This window comes from Megalobrama amblycephala, linkage group LG8 (genome assembly GCF_018812025.1).
Source record: "Megalobrama amblycephala isolate DHTTF-2021 linkage group LG8, ASM1881202v1, whole genome shotgun sequence".
Classification (NCBI taxonomy): Eukaryota; Metazoa; Chordata; class Actinopteri; order Cypriniformes; family Xenocyprididae; genus Megalobrama; species Megalobrama amblycephala.
In genome coordinates this window covers 28,011,172-28,032,241 of record NC_063051.1, presented here as the reverse complement: position 1 = coordinate 28,032,241, position 21,070 = coordinate 28,011,172, and the positions used below count along the sequence as shown (strand labels likewise).

At 35.1% G+C, this 21,070-nt stretch overlaps 1 protein-coding gene across 1 annotated transcript in view; it reads right to left on the bottom strand.

Annotated features, from left to right (window-relative positions):
• Positions 1 to 17,743, bottom strand: part of erbb3a (erb-b2 receptor tyrosine kinase 3a) — a 34,381-nt gene extending 16,638 nt beyond the window's left edge. The window contains 10 exon segments of the mRNA XM_048200338.1: positions 1,162 to 1,279; positions 2,777 to 2,890; positions 3,065 to 3,095; positions 3,097 to 3,207; positions 3,307 to 3,425; positions 3,854 to 3,916; positions 4,799 to 4,924; positions 6,576 to 6,762; positions 6,882 to 7,039; positions 17,015 to 17,743. Of these exon segments, the coding sequence (XP_048056295.1) occupies positions 1,162 to 1,279; positions 2,777 to 2,890; positions 3,065 to 3,095; positions 3,097 to 3,207; positions 3,307 to 3,425; positions 3,854 to 3,916; positions 4,799 to 4,924; positions 6,576 to 6,762; positions 6,882 to 7,039; positions 17,015 to 17,114 (1,127 nt within the window). The 5' untranslated portion in view covers positions 17,115 to 17,743.
• Between the last annotated feature and the right edge of the window lie 3,327 nt (positions 17,744 to 21,070).

Genomic DNA, 21,070 nt, shown 5'->3' with positions numbered 1-21,070 from the left:
AGAGACGTGAAAGGTCAGATGAACCATTTCCCAGCACCTTCAACTGGGCACTTTGGCACTGTGAACTTTTGTAAAATAAACTCCCTTAAATAAAAATGAAAAACACCTTTCACACTCTCGCTTGTTTAATTTGTCCACTATTTCCAACAGAAAGGAGAACTCATTTTTGTCATGAATATTTCAACCACCAGGCTTCTTAAATGACATATTAGGCGCTTTCGCACTGGAGGAACCTTTTCATGGTTCCTAGAACTATTGGCTGGAGTACCCAGATTTTGCCGTGTTCGCACCACAGGAAATGGGAACGATTTTAGTTCTAGGATCTCCTTTTTGGGGAACTAAATTAGCTCCTACTTCAGTAATAGGTTCTAAACCAGCTCTATAGGAACTATCAGTGACGTAAGTGTACGTTGACTTGGTCAAACGTATGTCAAACACCGGCACCCGGCATTTTTAAAAAGCTGTTTAAACATATTTACTTCAAGAACATGGAAAACAGCGATAACAGCATTAACCTGTTGTCTGCAGGGTTGTGTTCTTTTCTCCGCCTTGAATGATATGTAATACTGAAAGTTGTCATAGGAGATTTCGTCTCTTAGCCCCACTTTTTGCTCTTTCAGTCGTGTAAATTATGCATTTACACTCCATCTCCGTTATTACAAAACCCATGACTCACATCAAACACAGCTCCTATCGCGGCATCCTCCATACACAGGTTTTTAGCGTTTGTAAATGCCGCGCTTATAGATGCCGTTGTCGGCCACTTCAGAGTTCCTATTTCCGGTGCGAATGCAACTAGGAACATGGCCTGGGGGTCATTAGTTCCCGGGGAATATCCTAGTGGCTAGTTCCTAGAACTATTCGATGCGAAAGCCCCTATTGTTAAATAACATTCTGTGGTGGAATGGTGGTGATGGAATGGTGGAATGGTGATGACATTTTAAACATTTTCTTACAGTTAGCATACTGTATGTATCCTTAATAATCACGATTATACAATATTTTCTAATTTGATCAAATTACAACATGTTTGGAAATGGTGCACAATAAAAATCTGACCACAACCGATTTTAAAATTAAAGTTTACACGCATTTAATTTCAGAAGATTTACTTTAAACAAGAAATGCTTGAAATTTTTCCAAGAATTTTCTCCCACTCACCCTCTAATTCCTGTTACAAGGAAATGCAGGCTGCCCTGAATCTTAGTGCAGTTTATGAAGCTGTCGATGTTCTGTGAGTCTACGGTCTGTCTGGAAGGTGTACCAGTGCCAACACATGCTGCACAAAGAGAAGGAAAAAACAAGAAACATGGTTATGATTGAGAACACATTAAGATGGACATAAAGGAGACTGTGCTTGTTTCTCAATGGACAGTGATGCAACTTTCAAAAAAATTTCCAAGAAATGTAACTCATCTTTTGAGACAAATCTATGAACAGGAGTGCCATACATAGTAAATCGCTCATAGTCATGAGCAATAGAAGATTTTTGCTTGTAAAGCAAAGGAAAATGTTTTTTCCTACAAATGCAAAATGCTTTATAAGGGTTGGGTTGGAGCTAGGCTGTAATAATTTTGATTAGGTTTACATATACTACTGGTCAAAAGTTTGGAATAATAAAGACTTTTGGAAGGCTCTTGTGCTCACTAAGGCTGCATTTATTTGATCAAAAATACTATTAAAACAGTAATATGGTGAAAAAGAAAATTATTATTACAATCAGTGTAAAAGAATTGTTTTCCATTTGAATATATTGTTAAAATATAATTTATTCCTGTTATGTAAAACATCATTACTCCAGTCTTCAGGGTCACATGATCCTTCAGAAGTCATTCTATTATGCCGATTTGGTGCTTAATTATCATTAGTTTATACTGGTACTCAATTACTAATCATGCTTTTTTATCATCAGTGTTTTTGCAGCTTAATATTTTTGTGGAAACAGTTATACATTTTTCAGGATTCTTTGATGAATCCAGAAGAACAGCATTTATTTATTTAACAGCATTTATATCTTTTGTAACATTTTAAATGTCTTTTTACTGTCACTTTTGATCAATTTAATGCACCCTTGGTTTTTTTATCTTATTTACCACAAACTTTCTTAATGATAGTTTATCACAGATTCCACAAATATATTAAAGGGATAGTTCACCCAAAAATGAAAATTTGATGTTTATCTGCTTACCCCCAGCACATCCAAGATGTAGGTGACTTTGTTTCTTCAGTAAAACACAAATGATGATTTTTAACTCCAACCGTTGATGTCTGTCTATTGACTCTTATAGATTGTGTGACCATTGACTTGCATTATACGACTGACAGACGGCAACGGTTGCAGTTAAAAATCATCATTTGTGTTCAACTGAAGAAACAAAGTCACCTATATCTTGGATGCCCTCGGGGTAAGCAGATAAACATCAAATTTTAATTTTTTTCGTTTTCAACATTGATAATAATTAGAAATGTTTCTTGAGCACCAAACCAGCATATTAGAATGATTGAAGACTGGAGTAATGATGCTGAAAATTCAGCTTTGATCACAGGAATTAATTACATTTTAAAATATATTACCATAGAATACAATTCTTTTAAATTCTAATAACATTTAACAATATTACTGTATTTTTGATCAAATAAATGCAGCCTCGGTGAGCATAAGAGACTACATTCAAAAACATTAAATTATTCCAACTTTTGACCGAAGGTATAAAAACAACAGAAGCCGATATGTTCCCATTGAAGATAAGTAGGTAAACAAAGGTGTGCATGTTACCTTTTGGACAGAGACCCACACACGGCTCACATCTTTTCATCCCCTTTTTATCCACCTCCATCTTGTTTGCTGGACAGCTGCTAACACATGAACTGCCATCTACAACAAAGTTAGCTGAAGAACAAGAGAAGAGAGCAAATAAGTATAAAGTCAAACAATTAGATTACACCATAAATCCTTCAATATGCCTACTTAGGTGTAGAGAGTGTGGGATATTCCATTTGGACATGATATAGGCTACAGGTAAACACACTCCGTAACCCATGAAATGACAAAAGAATCACTTACTAGGACAATGTGCTACACACATCGTGCCGAAACTGGTATTTTGCATTAGGATTCGGTTCCAATTTAAACGTCACTTTATTATAGATGAGAGCCTGGGGACACTGCGGCACACACGACCCTGAGTTGTTAAAATTTCTGCAGGCCTGTGAACACATACATAGTCATATCAAAGCAAGTAAAGTGAAGTTGTTAATTTTAGAGTGATACATGTTGAAGAAGTGGTGAGAGTTTGTTGAACATACAAAGCAGTTGGTGTCGAGGGGTCCGGTGCAGCCCCCGGCACACTCTATGTGACAGCACTCGCTGGGGCTGCGTCCAAAACAGCGGCCGTTACACTGAGGTGCGCACACTGTCTTCGTCACTGAGAAAGAGAGAGGAAGTGAGTAGTGTATGTGTATTGTGTAACTACTTAGTCCATAATTTGGGGACAAATTTGTACCCAGAAGTGAGTTAAACCTGACCAAAACCTTGTTTTTGGGTTGTCCTCATTTGTAAAAACAGCATAAAAATAAAGCAAATAAAGATAAATACTAAATTCTGCTTCATTCCATTAAATTTTGACCTTATGGGGACATTTATTGGTCCCCATGAGGAAAACAGCTTATAAATCATACTAAATGAAGTGTTTTGAAAATCTAAAAATGCAGAAAGTTTTCTGTGATGGATATGTTTAGGGGTAGGGGGTAGAATATACAGTAAAAATTACATCTATGGGAAGTCCTGATAAAACATTGAAACCAGTGTGTGTGTGTCTGTGTGTGTGTGTGTGTGAGGTTTCCAGAGACTTACAGATTTGACAAGTGTCATTTCCTGGACCCCAACACCGAGCCCCACAAGACCCATGACAGGGAACTAAACAAAACAATGCATTATAATTGATACATTTCTACAAGATCATCAGTCTAACCCACATGGAAAGAACCTAAGTGTGGATATATGCGCATATATGAAACCTATATGCAGTGTATATGCGTATATATGCCACATATAGGCAAAATTGAGGTGCATATATGTGCATATACAGGAAATATAGGTCTCCTGTATTGCTTCTTCATATCCACATATAAGCCCTATACATACAAGATATGTCTTCTATATAGCTAATGGCAGATCTGGTCATTTTGTAGCTCATATCTCATTTTTGACTGTCATACATGATGCCTAGCTCATATTTTCTATTATCAAGGCAAAAACTAAGAATTAACGAAAATAATTATGCAAGAACTTATGTATGTGCGAACATGTGAAATTGGTATCACATGTAATTGGCATGTTATGGAATTTAACTATGGCAATATATTAACATGATATATTAACTATGATATCTACACGTTTTCCAGAAACGTTTACAAGGTCAATTCTTTCTTGTATGAAGATAGTGGAAAAGAAGGAAATGTATAACAAAATATATGTAACATATATATATATATATATATATATATATATATATATATATATATATATATGTGTATATATATGTACATATATGTGTACATATATATGTGTGCATATATGTACACATAACATAGGAAAACGGCCAATTTTATATATGTCACATATATTAAAAACCTATATCAAAACCTATATTGAAACATATATGTTTATATAGGTTTTTTCCATGTGGGAAGTAAAAGTCTGTCTATCTATTTGGCCACAATATTAAGCCTTCTAAACTATGAAAGAGCATATTATACATACATACATATGTGTGTGCATATATTATTGTCTCCTTACGTTCTGGTCCATTGTCTTTGATGATGACTTCTGCTCCACTGTCCTTCACAATATCTAACCAGTTAATCTGCGGCGCATAGCTCAAGAATTTATTCTGGATGATCTGCACTCCACCCTCCAGGATTTCTGTAGATCATAATGAATATGAGAAATATAGAAATATATCAAAAACAAAAGATTAGGTCAAATGTAGAACTCAAAACATGTTCTCTAAACTCTCAGAAGAAATTAAATATATGAACAGGATGAGATTTTATGAAGGATAGAATTTTAAGATTTCCTGAAGGCAGTTTGAGCAGTGCTTCACTGTGTAAAAGTTACTACCACAATACAAGGGTTTTATGAATGTTTGCTAAGGTTTTGTTAGGTGAATGTTAAGGTTAAGGTGTGTAAGGTGGTTGCACACCTCTGCTCAACAAGCTACATTTGAGGAATCATTTCAAGGGTTAGTTCACCCAAAAAATAAATTTCTGTCATTAATTACTCACCCTCATGTCGTTTCAAACCTGTAAGACCTTCGTTCATCTTCGGAACACACACACAAAAAAAAACAGATTTTGATGAAATCCAAGAGCTTTTTGGCCTCTCTGGTCTTTTGTGCGCAAAAACAAACAAAAAGTTGATGTTGATGAAGTAAACACAGTGCAGCGCTTCCGGGTTCTAAGTCAGAACGCAGACTCATTATTGGCCAGCTCCTGTGTCAGCATCACACGCATGCATTGTGGTGATCACATGTACAGCGTCGGCCAATACTGAGCCAGCATTCGGACATAAACATGGAAGCGCTCCACTGTGTTCCCTACGTCAACTGCGTAGGAGACTGACAGGGAAGAGAAGAAATTGTTGAATAAAGTCGTTATTTTTGTTTGTTTTTTGCGCACAAAAAGTATTCTCGTCGTTTCATAACATTAAGGTTGAACCACTGTAGACACGTCCGACTGACTACCTTTCTGGACCTTGAAAGTGGTCAAAATGTTGCAGTCTATTGGAGGCAAGAAAGCCCTTGGATTTCATCAAAAATATCTTAATTTGTGTTTCAAAAATTAACGAAGGTCATACAGGTGTGGAACAACATGAGGTTGAGTAATTAATGACAGAAATTTCATTTTTGGGTGAACTAACCCTTTAAGTTCATAGCACAAACAGTACAGAACAAATTATGCACTTAGAGATTTTGAAAAACATCTACGAATAATCAAACATTACTAATAAAGATATGTACAAATGTGCTGAGTTTAAAAATAAGTAACATTCATATTGATTCTACACTTTGAGTCACAATGGAATCAGTAAGAGGTTAAAGGAAGGGCACTGGAAAGGATGACAAACATGTTCATTGATTCACACACTGTTCACTGAGACACACAATGGAAAGATAAAAGTACGTGGATTGTATTACACATCAGACATGTCGTGTTTGCTGAAGCAGGTCGGGGCATGCTCTAGCCTAACTGTAGCCATCTAATGTCAATCTCCTGGAATTTCTCATGAGGAACAATATCATATAGGATTTTTCTACAAACTACGAGGTACTCAAGACAGTCACAAATGTTTGTCGGTCCAGCTTTGGATTCAAGATGAGCGAATGCTCATTTGTGGTTGAACAATTCCTTTAATAAACCACACACACACAAAAATCTTTTTTTCTGTCCGTTGACTCACTCTTCTATACCACACCCTACAGAGTGTCTTGTTGCCATGGAAGCAGCGTGGGTGTTTTGACATATGTGTTTCTGTGGGTGAGAATGTGTCACCTGTCAAGTATGTGTTAGCGCACCTGTCAAGTGTGTGAGGCCCAGTTCCTTTAGTCCATACACCCCATCTTTCTGGTAGTTGACGAGGACGGCAAGAGCAAACCGATCTTCGTACAGAGACGTCCCTCGGATGACTCGCAACTGCTCCAGCGGCAAACGTCTGAACTGGTTTATAGCGATGAGGATGTACCCTGTTACCTCACGGATAGACTGTGAAGAGGGATGGGTTACACATTCATAAAACGAAACATAATAGATATACAACACACTCAGACATGGATCTATTGTTAAATCCTTTAAATCCTACAAACGTGGTCTTTTTTCCCCACCTGTAGGAATGAGAAATCACGGTTGTGCTCCATCTGTGTGATCTCCAGGTTTCCTATGACAATCTGGCAGCCCGTGTACATCTCCTTCATGAGCTTGTACTGGACCTCAGAGGTTCCTGTCACACTCAACAAGTTCTGAGTGCCTGTACACATCGCCACTGTAGAGACAGAGAGAGAGAGATAGAGAGAGAATTTATTGTTCCAAAAGTCAATAAACTACCGTTCAAAAGTTTGGGATCGGTACAATTTTTAAATGTTTTTGTTCTCTTAACAAATCATTTTGATATGCTGATTTGCTGCTCAAGAAACATTGTTATTAATGTTTAAAACAATAGTGCTGCTTATTATTGTTCAAGATTATTTGAAATATACATTGTCTTTACTATCACTTTTGATCAATTTAATGGATCTTTGCTGAATAAAACTATTAATTTCTTCAAAAAACAGAAAATCTTACTGTCCCCACACTTTTAAATGGTAGTGTATATAATACATTTCTAATTAAAAGAAATATATATCTTCAAATATTTCTGTATAATGATTGCCAAAGTGCATAATGTCAATTGCATTACTCTCAGCTAATATGTAACATGCTCATTTATATATTTATGTGGTAAGAAGCCTTGTAATTAGTGGGGTAATGACTAGACAGGTGTCATTTTAAAATAATAACCGACTGACTGCACATTATGCCTTACTTAATGCAAAAAATCTTAAAATGTGCATCAGCTGATGATAACACTGATACAGCTGTTGCCATTTTTCTTGCATTGTTGTTCATGTAGTGACATCAGAGAGGTAATCTTAGTAAAAGAGGACTGAGGGCGTTTGAGGTGAAGCTACTTTGCATTTCAAATTTTGTCCTTGGTTCAAATATGCCATGGTCAAAACAAGCCATTACTGAGGGGGAGTCTAGGAAAAAATATTCCCGCTAATACTCAAAGAGGTTCTCAGGAATTGCCCCAGGAGCCTTTACAGATTAAAACTCAAAGAAACAGAGTTCTTAGGAAAATGGTCCATTAGGTTCAGAATGCTGGTTAAATAATAGAGCATTTGAGATCACTCATCGATAAAGGCAGGTGTGTAAAAATGTTTTGGTTAGAGCGATGGTGTAATTTTCCCATTAATCTCACAGTTATATTGGGCTTCTGCAACTACAATTAAAAAACAGTGTGGGGGGTAACACGTTATAAGTAACGTGGGTTACATAATCAGATTACTTTTACAAGTAACTAATAAAGTAATGCTATACTTTTAAATTTACAACTAAATGTCTGAGTTACTTTTTCAAATAAGTATGCAAGATTTCCCATTTATTGACAGCTCTCCAGTCCCCATGTTGAGAAAAATCTGGAGTAAGTGTGAACATGATGCTTATTGTAGTTCTAGACTAAATGTGAGCATGCATTTACTCAATTGCACAAAAACAGATTCAGTATTCCTCAAAATGAATAAAAACAGTGAAATGCAAAATCATAATATTACGAAAACCTGCTATAATTAAATGTTAAATTACAAACCAAAAAAATACTTTATGTATTTAATCTCACTTTATTAACCAATGTCTTTGCTGCTGACCTTTGATGATCCAATTCAACCACACCAATAAGCAAAAATTACTTTAGTTAAACATCAAATTTGTTTCATTTTTATGTTTTTATTGCTGAAGTAAGAGTGTTGAACTTTCTTCTCCTGCATCCTATTCTTCCGCAATTCAGAATGTTAGCACATCTGAAAGGTTTGTTTGAGCTGCGCCCTCTACTGTACAGGAGTAAATATGCATTTCCTTCAGCCTGAGGCTTATTCATTTCATTTTTGGTATGAAAGAGCCTTTACATTAGCCAAAAATAGTATTTTTTATTGTTGTTGTTGTTGTTAAAATCAAACAAGCAAGCCCAGCCCAGGTGAGAAAAATTAACGCAAAAGTAATCTATAAAAAGTAACTAAGTAACGCAATTAGTTACTTTTTAGGGAGTAACGCAATATTGTAACACATTACATTTAAAAGTAACTTTTACCCAACACTGTCTATATATTTCTAATCTCTCAAATAAAGCAATATATCTCTCATTTCATAGGAACTGAGAAACACAGACACTTACTGATAACACACATAAACTTTAACAGCATTTCAGAGTCCAACAAATCAATCTAAAAGTCTCTTGTGAAATGCAAACAGGTGTTCAGTCCGGCCACAAAGGTGTGATATGTGGGTCAGACATCGTGTTGATATGCTTTTAAGAAAGAATTCCTGTAGGTCCAGGTTGTATTTGGAAACCTTTTAGCTCTTATCAAACTTCTCCTTTTGTAAACGTAGTGAATGTTTCAGAGACATATACCCATACACACAACACAGTGCAAACACATTTCACAGCAGTGTTATTATACTAGTTTGTTAATATTTTAAATTAGATTTTATGTTTATATTTTCTGTTTTCACTTTACTTTTGGTTAAAGTTTTAGTAATTTTATTGTGTTTTTTAAAAATACGTCCATACAGTTTTATTATAAAAAATAAATAAGAAATGTTGCCTTTTTTCTTTGATTTTATTTCAGTTAACCCCTTTATATTGTTTCATTTTCATTTTAGTTAACGATAATAACCCTAGAACACTGAGATACTGGAATTAATTTATGGTCTTAAACGTACCTTTCCCTTGGGTACAAAATACATGTTTAAAAAATGCAGTATTTCCTTTAACACATATACAGTTCCTATAGATATGTGTGCTGAGAACTTGAACTGATAAGATCTTGAGTTAAAGCCCAGACTTTAGGGTGTTATGGCCAACAATGGGACAGGTAAGGCCAGTAATGTCAGAAACGGCTTCGAACCATCAGTCAAACCAGACATTTGCGTTTTCAAAGGTAAAAAATGTACTGAACTTTTTCCTGCTCAGATTATTAGATGATCAGATCTTGAGGAAAACGACCCCATAATCTCACATTTCTCCTCAGAACGTATTTAAACAATGCTCAGATCTCTCAAAACACTAAAGTCTGCATTTAAAAGTTTGAGATTTCAATATTAAACTTGTCGTCACATCTGAGCTATATGCTATTCACTTGTATGCCAGCATTTATTTCAGTTTTTATTTCTCTTCTTTTTTATTTTGCTACTTAAATGAAACATAACTCTTTACGTCTCCTGCGTTATGATACAACCACCTCTGAGCATTGCAATTCTCCTATAGGTTTAAGTTCACAGAAGCCATTAAATGGTAGCAGTAACACTGCGTTCCACCTGTAATGTTTCAAACCAACACAGGACAATAAAATGAACAACTATAAGTAAAGGATCATTTCATAACTCCCCTGGTGAAAAAGAAGTGTGCTTAATTGAAATGAATGTGCACTTATAGTCTTAAAATCTTAAAAGCATTAAAAAAATTGTACTTGCAGATAATATATTATTAATGAAATAAAAGTCCTCTTAAGTGTACTTAAAAAAAAAAGTTTTACTTTAAAGTAGACCTACATTTTAAATCATCATGTTTAATAATATTTTCTAAGGCTTTAAAGAAGAACACTTAAGCACATGCAAAGTACTTTAATACAATTTTGACTATAGTGTGTTATTTGATATTACATTTAAAGTCAATGCATATTAAATGTACTAAATTGCAACGTCATCATTACAAATGTACTACATTATAAATATATTTAAATGCATGATATATAAGGTTCAATAGAATTCAATATTTTACCATAAATGCTTGTCAGTATTTAGTAGTACACTTTAACTATATTTCAGACAATAGTAGTAATTACTTAGAAAGATGTACTTAAGTCCTACTTAAGTTAGTAAAAAAAACTAACTGCATTTTTTATACTACATTTAAAGTATAATGCATTTTCATTTAATTGTAAATAACATGTACATGACTTCTTTTCTCAGAATTATCGCAATTGTCGCAAAAGTCGCAAATGTGAGTTATAAAATTTAATTCTGAGGCAAAAAACTTTTTTCTCAGAATTGTTTATATCTCGCAACTTTATAACTTTGACTTTATAACTCGCAATTCTGACTTTAACTCGCAATTGTGAGTTTATATCTTGCAATTATGATTTTATAACGCGCAATTGCAAGTTTATATCACACAATTTTGAAAAAAAGGACAGAATTGCGAGATGTAAACTCGAAATTGTGAGAGAAAAAAGTCAGAATTGTGAGATAAAAAGTTGCAATTACATTTTTAATTTTTTATTCAGTGGCGGAAACAAGCTTCCAGTTTAAAGTGCATTCACGCCATGTTGTAATTACTGTAACTACGAGATTTCAACTTATATAAAGCATTCACCTCCTCATAGAATTCGTAATTACAACTTGTAATCTTGGAATTTTCTGAGAGCTCCTACTTGTACCACGTGACTGCTGTACCCTGACCGCTGCAGATTCATTAAGATCAGTCCAAGGGTGTCAACAGCTCCAAGTAGAACGTCACGTGTTGTCATCTCGAAATTACGGTAATTACGTCATGGCGTGAATGCAGCATTAGCTTCAACCGCAATTAAACACACCTGAACCAGCTAATCAAGGTCTTACTAGGCATACTAGAAACTTACAGGCAGGTGTGTTGAGGCAAGTTGGAGCAAAACTCTGCAGGACAGTGGCCCTGCCAGGACCTCGTTTGGACACTCCTGCATGACTTACGCATGAATTCTGCATTTTTACGAAAGTATGCTAACAGCAGAAAGAAGCTTAAAAGAAGTTCAAATTTTAAAACACGTGTGCATACTCTTCCATTTCACTGTGTTAAACGCAAGAACGTGTTCGTGTGAAAGGCCCCTCATTGTGCAGACAATGATACAATGCTCCCATTCAGTCAGAGCGCGAAAACAAGTATAGGAACCCGCCAAAACTCAAACAAACGCACACAAAATACACACGCTAGGTTCAACTATCAGGTTTACATCACATGTACAGAGACAGGTACGAAAAACAAAAGCCAGGGGAGGTCTGAAGCTGCAGACAACAGACAAGTCTTAGCTGCCTGGTAAACAGAAACTTGGCCATGATCACAAAGAGATTATGCAAACCTGACTGATTGGTTCTCATGAGCATAAATACACATTAATGTCTGAATCATTTATTGTCATTACTGGGTCAGCTAACACACAACACACAGGCATGCACACACACAGAAACCATGCCTAGCTTAATGACTTTGTTTTGCACCTAAAAGCCATTTTAAGTCACAGGTTACTCCTGTTCCCCGGGCAAGAAAAGGTATTATGATTTATCAGACACATGTTTGGGTATGTGAGTTTGTGCATGCAATCCTAGACGCTTAGCATTACACACACAAAAAACACACAGTGTAAAAAATGTCCACCTATTTCAACTTCAGTTGCTGCATTCAATTTTTAAGCATTGGGTATACAAGTCATTTCAACTTAAATTATATTAAACTGACTTAAAAAATCAAGTTGAATCTCGTATAATATATAAAGTTGAAATTGCTTCAATTATTTTGATGAGTTAAAAGTAATGTAAAAATATAAGTTGCCATATCTTACTGATCATAGTAAATTATAAACTTTTCTGGTGTTGATCAGCTCTAATGAATACTGGAAATATGCTACCGCACATAATAATGCAGTTAAAAAAGAGAAAATAAATAAATAAATAAATTTTATCTTAAAGATTCTCTAAGCGATCCTGGGCGGAGTAACTTCCTGTTGACGTTCGAAGTGTTGTCAAACAAAACAGAGGCTAGCTAGACCCTCCCTCCTCCTCCCCCTCCCCCTCCCCTCCGTGCTTCCTGAAACGGTCATGAACGCGCATTTAAAATCATTCTTGTTGGTTATTGGCTGGAGCATGTTTACTATGTTTCGTGGTCCAGGCTGCGCCAGTTTGTTTTTATTGCCGTTTTCGGATCTTGTGGCGACTACAGAGACCGCGTTTTTTTACAGTGTGTTCAGGGGACAGGCAGCTAGCGGATAGTGAGGAGATGTTTGCTGTATGTGACAAAAAATGTTTTGGCCTAAAAACACGTGACATCACTTAGAGCACCTTTAATATGTAGAGAAAACTATATGCAAGAATAGCGCTATTAAAATGCTGGCTAACAATTTACAATGAGGTCTCATTTGTTAACATTAGTTAATTAGATAACATGGACTAACTATGAGCAATATATTTTTACACTATCTATTTAACCTTTGTTAATGTTAGTTAATAAAAATACAGTTGTTTGTTTGTGTTAGTTCACAGTGCATTATGTTAACACATACAATCCATTTTTAATTCAAAAATGTGTTAGTAAATGTTGAAATTAACATTAAGATTAATATATGCTGTTTTAACAAATGAAACATTTGTAATTCACTATTGTAAACTGTTACCAAAATTGCCAAATATTTGAGTATATCCGTTTGTTTGACAAATGAGATACAAGGTGAGCGTTCGGAAACCTGTTCAAAAACAGTGAACAGAACAGAAATTACCCACTTGACTTCATCAATTTATAATCTTCTAATTAAAGGTTCAATATGTAACAGAGGCCAGCTAGTAAAGAGCTGAGCAGGTAAACCTCACTCCCCTGGCTTCAAAAGGCACACTAGCGACTTGTTTGTGCACCCGCCTCCAATGCCAGTGACCCTGGTTCGAATCCTGCTCTTTGCGGTGCGAGCAGGACCGTTTACAAATAGGTTTAATTGAAGGGTTTTGTAAAACATTGGGCCTAACTGTATGCTGTTCACTCAAATGATTCTTTGACGTAAACCAAGAGTTTGGCAGTGCTCAAAACGGAGTATTTCCATAAATGAATTTTCAATGAATGCAGAGGCGATGGCAGAAACAGAGAGGCTACACACTGCGCTTTTGAATCTATTCAACACTCTTGGAGGAGCGGCCTTTAGTATGTGTGTGGGAGCCTTTAACAAACGCTGTTCTACTCATATTGACGTCTTCAAACTCTACTCAGAACATAACAACAATGCCAAAAGGTTGACAACCGCCGTAATCTTCATGGGACATTTGAAATATATCTGGTTGTACCATTCAAGTGTACTGGTCATCTGAAAAGTATGTAGTCAGATAAGCCAGTGTTGCATATTAGTAAAATAATAGTGTACTGTCTCAGCATTTCCAATAAACATGACTGGCGCATGTGTTCCTGAATACATTCTTTCAAACACGTTTTGTAGAGAAACTATATTCACTATACGGTATGTTCTGTTTGTTGTTTTCCTATATGTACCGCTGCGGTTCATTGTGACATAACATGACAATGGCAGTCTGTCACCATGAAAACTATTCTGTACATAGTACATTCAGTACAGAAGAATAGCTTGAAACATTCCAACATAACTCCGGTAGCTAGATAAACATATTTCGCTGTTCAATATGATATTGATATAAACATTAGAGTGCCACACAGATAAATTACGAGTGCTATTCATAATGAGGACGCAATTCTTTACAATGACTGCAGCAGAAATAACAGTTAAAAACATTTAGGCTAAAGGGATAGTTCACTCAGAAATTAAAATTCAGTACACTACATGACTTTTGCACAGATTTTTGCATATTTTGGGCATTTGGAGTTCACAGAAAATCATGTAGTGTATGATGATTTGATTCCATCAGGATATCAAACTTGTTTGATATTTTGAGACGATTGTAAAACATTGTTTTTCATCTGTCATGCAACAAGGCGCATGTTTCTGTGTGAGTTTGTTGTGTTCGGTAAAACAACGAAAAAATCTGGTAGTTCAGATTTTAAAGGTTGTGTGTGTATTCCAACCTTTACTCGCCCTCATGTCATTTCAAACAACAATTGTTCCATGAAACACAAAAGGAGAATTTTTAAACAAAAGCAAAGCTGAAGTTGTTATTCACGGATAATCATCACCTCGACTGAGCTGTTCACTGAGTCATCGGAACAAGAACAGCCTGATTCATAAAGTGGAATCTAACCAAATTATGAACTGAATCTAAACAATTCATTGAAACAATCTGATTGCTACTTATGTAAATGGCAAGCTTTTCACCAAATAATAAATTAAATTTTAATCTGTATCCAAAAGAGTTTTCACAACTATGCCATAGAAGAACCATTTTTGGTTCCACAAAAAAACGTTCAGTGAACAGTTCTTTAAAGAACCTCTTTTTTTAGTGTAAAGAATATTTTAATCATCTAAAGAACTGTTTTTTCACTATAAATAAAATTCTATGGATGTTAAAGGTTCTTCAAGGAATCACTGAAGCCAATAAAGAACCTTTATTGGACTTGGAATATAGTGCATGAGATCTATAATTTTATGATAGTTTTATGGTGCTTCTGTGTCCTTTTTGAAGCTTGACAACCCCAGTCAACATTTGATCTAATTGCATGGATAATTTTTTAAAGAATACTGACCTGAAAGGACTAATTTACATTTTAAAACATTTGTTTTTTTGTGATATAAACCTTAAAGGGTTAGTTCACCCAAAAATGAAATTTCTGTCATTAATTACTCACCCTCATGTCGTTCCAAACCCGTAAGACCTTCGTTCATCTTTGGAACACAAATTCAAAGATTCAAATTACGAAATTAGGATTTGGCATTCTGACGTAGAACAACGTAAACAGCATAGGAGAATGACAGGGGAGAGAAGAAATTATTGAATAAAGTCGTTATTTTAGTTTTGTTTTTGTGCACAAAAAGTATTCTCGTCGCCTCATAACATTAAGGTTGAACCACTGCAGTCACATGGACTATTTTAACAATGTCTTTACTACCTTTCTGGGCCTTGAATATGTTAATTGCATTGCTTTCTATGGGAGATAAAAATAAAATAAAATCTCGGATTTCATTAAAAATATCTTAATTTGTGTTCTGAAGGTCTTACGGGTTTGGAACGATGTAAAAGATGTATATAAAAAAGTAATCTGAGATCAATTATGCATTTTTTTATATTTACTGTACATTTGTTCTTTATTTAGATGCTATCTCCAACACTGTCTTAGTTATTCACAATAAAATGAAAGTAATGCATGATTTGTAAGGGATTCTACAGCTGCATTCAGGGGGTTGCAGTCAAATAAGAGATGACGTGGAATAACGTGACTGTGTCCAGTATAGTTCCACCTGTTACCAGTGATATCACCTGGACTATACACCTGTTGTTGTTTTTCATGTCGTTGTGCGCCACCCTTCTTAGTCAACACTACTGAAGAGGCCAAAGATCAACAAATCAAATCTCACTCTGTCTCTGTGTATGAGCTAAAAACAGATTGTTTTCCTTGTTGTGTATAGTAATTTCCCTTTGGATACTTCCTGTAGCAGATAATTCCTCATCAGTAAAATGAGCTTATGTGCACATGCAAATAATCTACAGCATATTTAACCATGCATGTAACCAAATAATTAATATGGGGGGAGAGGGGTACTAAAAGTTTAGGAATTAACAAATAAAAAAAATAAAAAAACATAATAATAGACCACTATATTGAACTATTGAACACTGGAATGCTCTCATTGAATAGAGAGCAAAAAAAAAAAACTACAAAAATTTGTGAAATTAAAAAATGAAAAGTTATAAGATTCAACAGAAAATGCAGTTGGCATCACAAGTTTAAACTCCTCTGTGCTTATTTCCTTTCAGAGGACAGCCGTTGAGTCAGGAAACAGGTTTAACAAAATCTACAGGTTGGTTGAGTCACTTGTTATTTGAACTGAGCACTGATTTAGTACAGGAACAAATCTCTCCTTTTACACAGTCTAAGATAAACATATCTCGCTTAAACAATGGTGCAGAAACAGGTTTTCTGAATACATTACTGAGAGCAACATCATTATTTTGGGATATTTTTCAGGGCAACAAAATAAAGCAATGTGCATTTGGATTCAAAAACACATTTTGTTACAAATTGGTGGAGCTGTTTGGAAATACACCTTTTTAAATGAGATAAAATTATATATTTAAATGCAGATTACACTTTATTATTACTAGCCTACTACACCATTATATTTGCATGAAATGAATGCAACTTGGACACATAATGTAAAATATAATTTTAGGTAGCATATATGATATAGTTAATGCATAAACATGCTAAAGATTCCAGTGCAAAACGTTTATGCTGTTGTACTGCTCTGGTCACAGACAGGTGCATCATGCATGACCGTAAAAACAGATTTACCTTCAGGTTTCCCGTCCTGCGTCTGAGCGCGCGCAAGTGAACGGAGCGCGAGACACAGCGCGAGCATCTGCAGCGCAGCAGCATTCATCTTCATCTTCATTATCGTTCTCAGAATATTCCCAATGTGAAGTCAGTCCGTCAGCCCGAACAGACAGTCACATATCCATGGCGAAAGAAGCGTGGAAGAGATGATGCTCCCTTCACTTCGGCTTGTTCGAGTCTGACAGGAATTTTTTCTTTGCCTTTTTCTCCAGAGCGTTCAAAATAATACATTCGGTGTAGAACAAACAAAAAAATATCAAGTAGTCCGTTTCCTTCTGTTAATGAAAAGTTTGTAGACTGTAAAATCCTTCAGTAGCCTATACGTCAGTTCAAAACAAACATTTTGACTGAAACATAATAATACAATCAAAATGTTGGAGGGAAAGCGATCAGAAATACAGAAGAGGTTAAAAGGTTTGTAAACATGAAAACGCTCGAGCACGCAGGAATGTTGTCTCGAGGTTTGTTACCTGTTTACTTGGACAGGTGAACGATGCTGTACGCTGATTGGCTGTGACGTCGACCGTGTAATTCCAAAGCCCGAACATTGATTTATCTCAAACATGTAAACAAGTCATTAAACCTCGATAGTGTACTCTTTACCATTATAAACAGACAGTGTTCTAAATTCCCCTCAGTAACCGACAGTCCTCACAGCCTCCACCGAAAACCCCGACGAGATTGTGATACATTCATGTGCCAAGATTGCTCTCTCTCTCTCTCTCTCTCTCTCTCTCTGAACAAACACACATATACACACATCTGGGCTTTGCTGTATCGATAATAATGTCATCTTGGAGTGAGGGGTCTCATTGTGTACAAGTCAAGGGTGGCATTGTGTCCCGGTATCGTCCACTAGTTTATCACTGTTTCTTTGATGGCTCTGGACTCACAGTCTCACAAAGGCAACTTTGTCCCTCAGCTCAGATGGCTTTAGAACTCTGAGACAAGAAAGTGTTTGAGTTCAGAGCTCACATCATTCTCAGACATTAAAAAAATAACTGCCTAAATAATAGATAATATATATATTTTTAATAGTGCAATTCAAATTACAAATACCACAATAGTAAATAAACTTTTAAAGTAGGTACACATCACTCTCAGACAAAAAAAAAGCTCAAACAATTCAATAACTGACACTATACATACATACAGTCAAACAAAAAATTATTCAGACATTAAAAAAAAAAAAAAAAAAAAAAAAAAAAAAAAAAATATATATATATATATATATATATATATATATATATATATATATATATATATATATATATATATATTTTTTTTTTTTTTTTTTTTAATGTCTGAATAATTTTTGGTTGAATTATAGTTCATTTATGTAGCCTAAGTGAGGATAGCAAAATAAAGTAAACTGTGACATATTATACCCAAAACTTCTTCATACAGTGGACTACCAGTAAAATTGATAAAAATTTGGAACCAAAAATTATTCAGACACTTTGACCTGACCATGTTTTACTTAAGTGTTATCTGATATAATTAAGATTATTATTTTTTGAGTTTAACTCTGAGATCTCGTCATATTTTATTACCATTTTTTTTAAACTATAGTGAATAAACTGCATTAATGAATAAAATGTTCAAAGTGTCTGAATAAATTTTGGTTTGACTGTATATATTGCATTTTTGTAATGTAATCATTGTAATTCCTCAACAGTAAACACTAAACTTTAAGTTTAGAGCACACATATCATGCCTCACAACAATGCATTTAATTATAATTCCGAATATTAGCAATAATTTATTTGAAAATAAAAATATACATAATACAGTGTCTTTTTACACTTAATTAATTTATTCCTTATAATTACTTAAATTCTACATGCCTCAAGACAAAAAATCATGATTTTGAGTGTGTTTTTCTACAGCATTGATCAGGCTGGTACATTTCGAACAATTAACTTCCCCCTTGTTCTGCATTCGAAAAAGCAGCATGTGAGTGTGTTGTAGTCACAGTTGGAAAACAGGTTTTAAAGACCAGCTCTTCCAGCACTACCGGTCTGTGAGGCACCAATTGAACAAACAAGTAGTACACACAGACTGATATTCTTGAACAACAAACCCTAATGAATACTTTACTCTATATGCTCTTATGCATCATATAATTTGTTCAGATAGATGCACTGCATAAACAAGGCCTTTTATCATTTTGGAGCACATTCCTTGTCTGTTAATATCTCACCAGCAAACAGCATTATGGGCCAGAACACACCCTCATTCATTGAGCTCTCTCACACGCTCTCTGGTCTCAGAAGGTTGAGGGTTTGTATATTTATATTTATATTTATATTTATATTTATATTTAGCATTGGATATCTGTATATTATACATTAGCAAAGACATATTTATGCACATATACCGTGATGAGAAAGAATATACATTTGTTATCCTTCCTTTCCTGTACTGAAAAGTGTCTAAACCCGTGTGGGTTTTCATAACAGTTCTGCCCTCTTCTGGCTGACATTAGGGACTGCAGTGCAGAAAGACACTCGATGTACTCCAGGAATCCAGTTGTTTCAAGGCACAGTTTATCTTTGTAAGACATTTGCATTAAATAATGCAAAGCATTAAAGGCTTAGTTCACCCAAAAATGAAAAAACGTCATCATTTACTCACCCTCATGTCGTTCCAAACCCGTAAGACTTTAGTTCATCTTCGGAACACAGATGAAGATATTTTTAATGAAATCTGAGAGATTTCTGTCCCTCCATTGACAGTCCACGCAACTACCACTTTGTCATTTCAAAAAGCACATAAAGTGATCATAAAACTAATCTATATGAATTGAGCGGTTTAGTCCAATTTTCAGAAGAGACACGATCGCTTTATGCAGATTGAATTTAGGCTTTTATTCACAGAAGCTCAACAGTACATGCTTGACACGGGAGAACAAACCTCATTGGTTCTTGCGGAAGCTCAAACATGCTGCATATCACACAAGAATGAACCTCATTGGTTCTCGCATATCAAGCGAACATGATGAATGTTTATATGAGAATAAAAGCTTAAATAAATACGTTTGTAAAAAAATTTGGACTAAACCGCTTGATTCATATGGATTAGTTTTTGATCTCTTTATGAACTTTTAAAGTGATAGTTGTGTGGACTGTCAGGGACAGAAATCTCTCAGATTTCATTAAAATATCTTTATTTGTGTTTTGAAGATAAAGTATCATGGGTTTGGAACCACATGAGGGTGAGTAATTAATGACAATTTGTTAATTCTTGGGCAGGGCTGCCAGGCTTTCCCAACAAAACCCACCTAATTGCTACTCTAAACTAGCCCAAAACTAGCCCAATCGCATTCCGGGCAGGGTTCTCATTTTTGGCGGGGTTCCCCAGGTAAAATTTGCATTCCAGGAAAAAAACAACAACCCAGTGCAACAGTGTTAAAGTAGCTCAATTCTGCTCGGAAAACCGCAGACTTGGCAACACTGTTCTGTAATTAAATCTAGGATTATTTCTGGCGCCTACTAGAGTTCACTATGAGATATTACACATAATTTACAGTATCATGAAGTCATTGGGTGGCTTTACTAAAGCATTTTCCAGACCAGGAGGTTTATTAAACAATGCAACAGAATCCACTTTAATCTGCCAGCAGGGGTGCAGTCATTATATAAGATTTATATATTTGTATCTTGGATACAAACGTTGCTCATCTGATTAGTGCAAGCATTACAAATGTAAAATGGAACAAACATAAATTAGAGAAGACACTGCAAAGAATATGGTCATTTCCATGTTTTTATTTGAGTGTAGTGTTACAGTCAGAGGATCAGAGGGAGAGAAAGATTTTGGTGTCTACATCATAATCAACAATAGTCTTTTTTAATCTACTGTAACAGATAATTACACATTTCATTCATGATTTCTAAGAGTTCTATTTATTATTCATTGAGAAATTGTTTTCCCCTTCATTGATTATGTTCACTGACACTGTATAAGCCATCAAAATGATTTACCCAACACAGTAAAAAAAAAAAAAAAAAA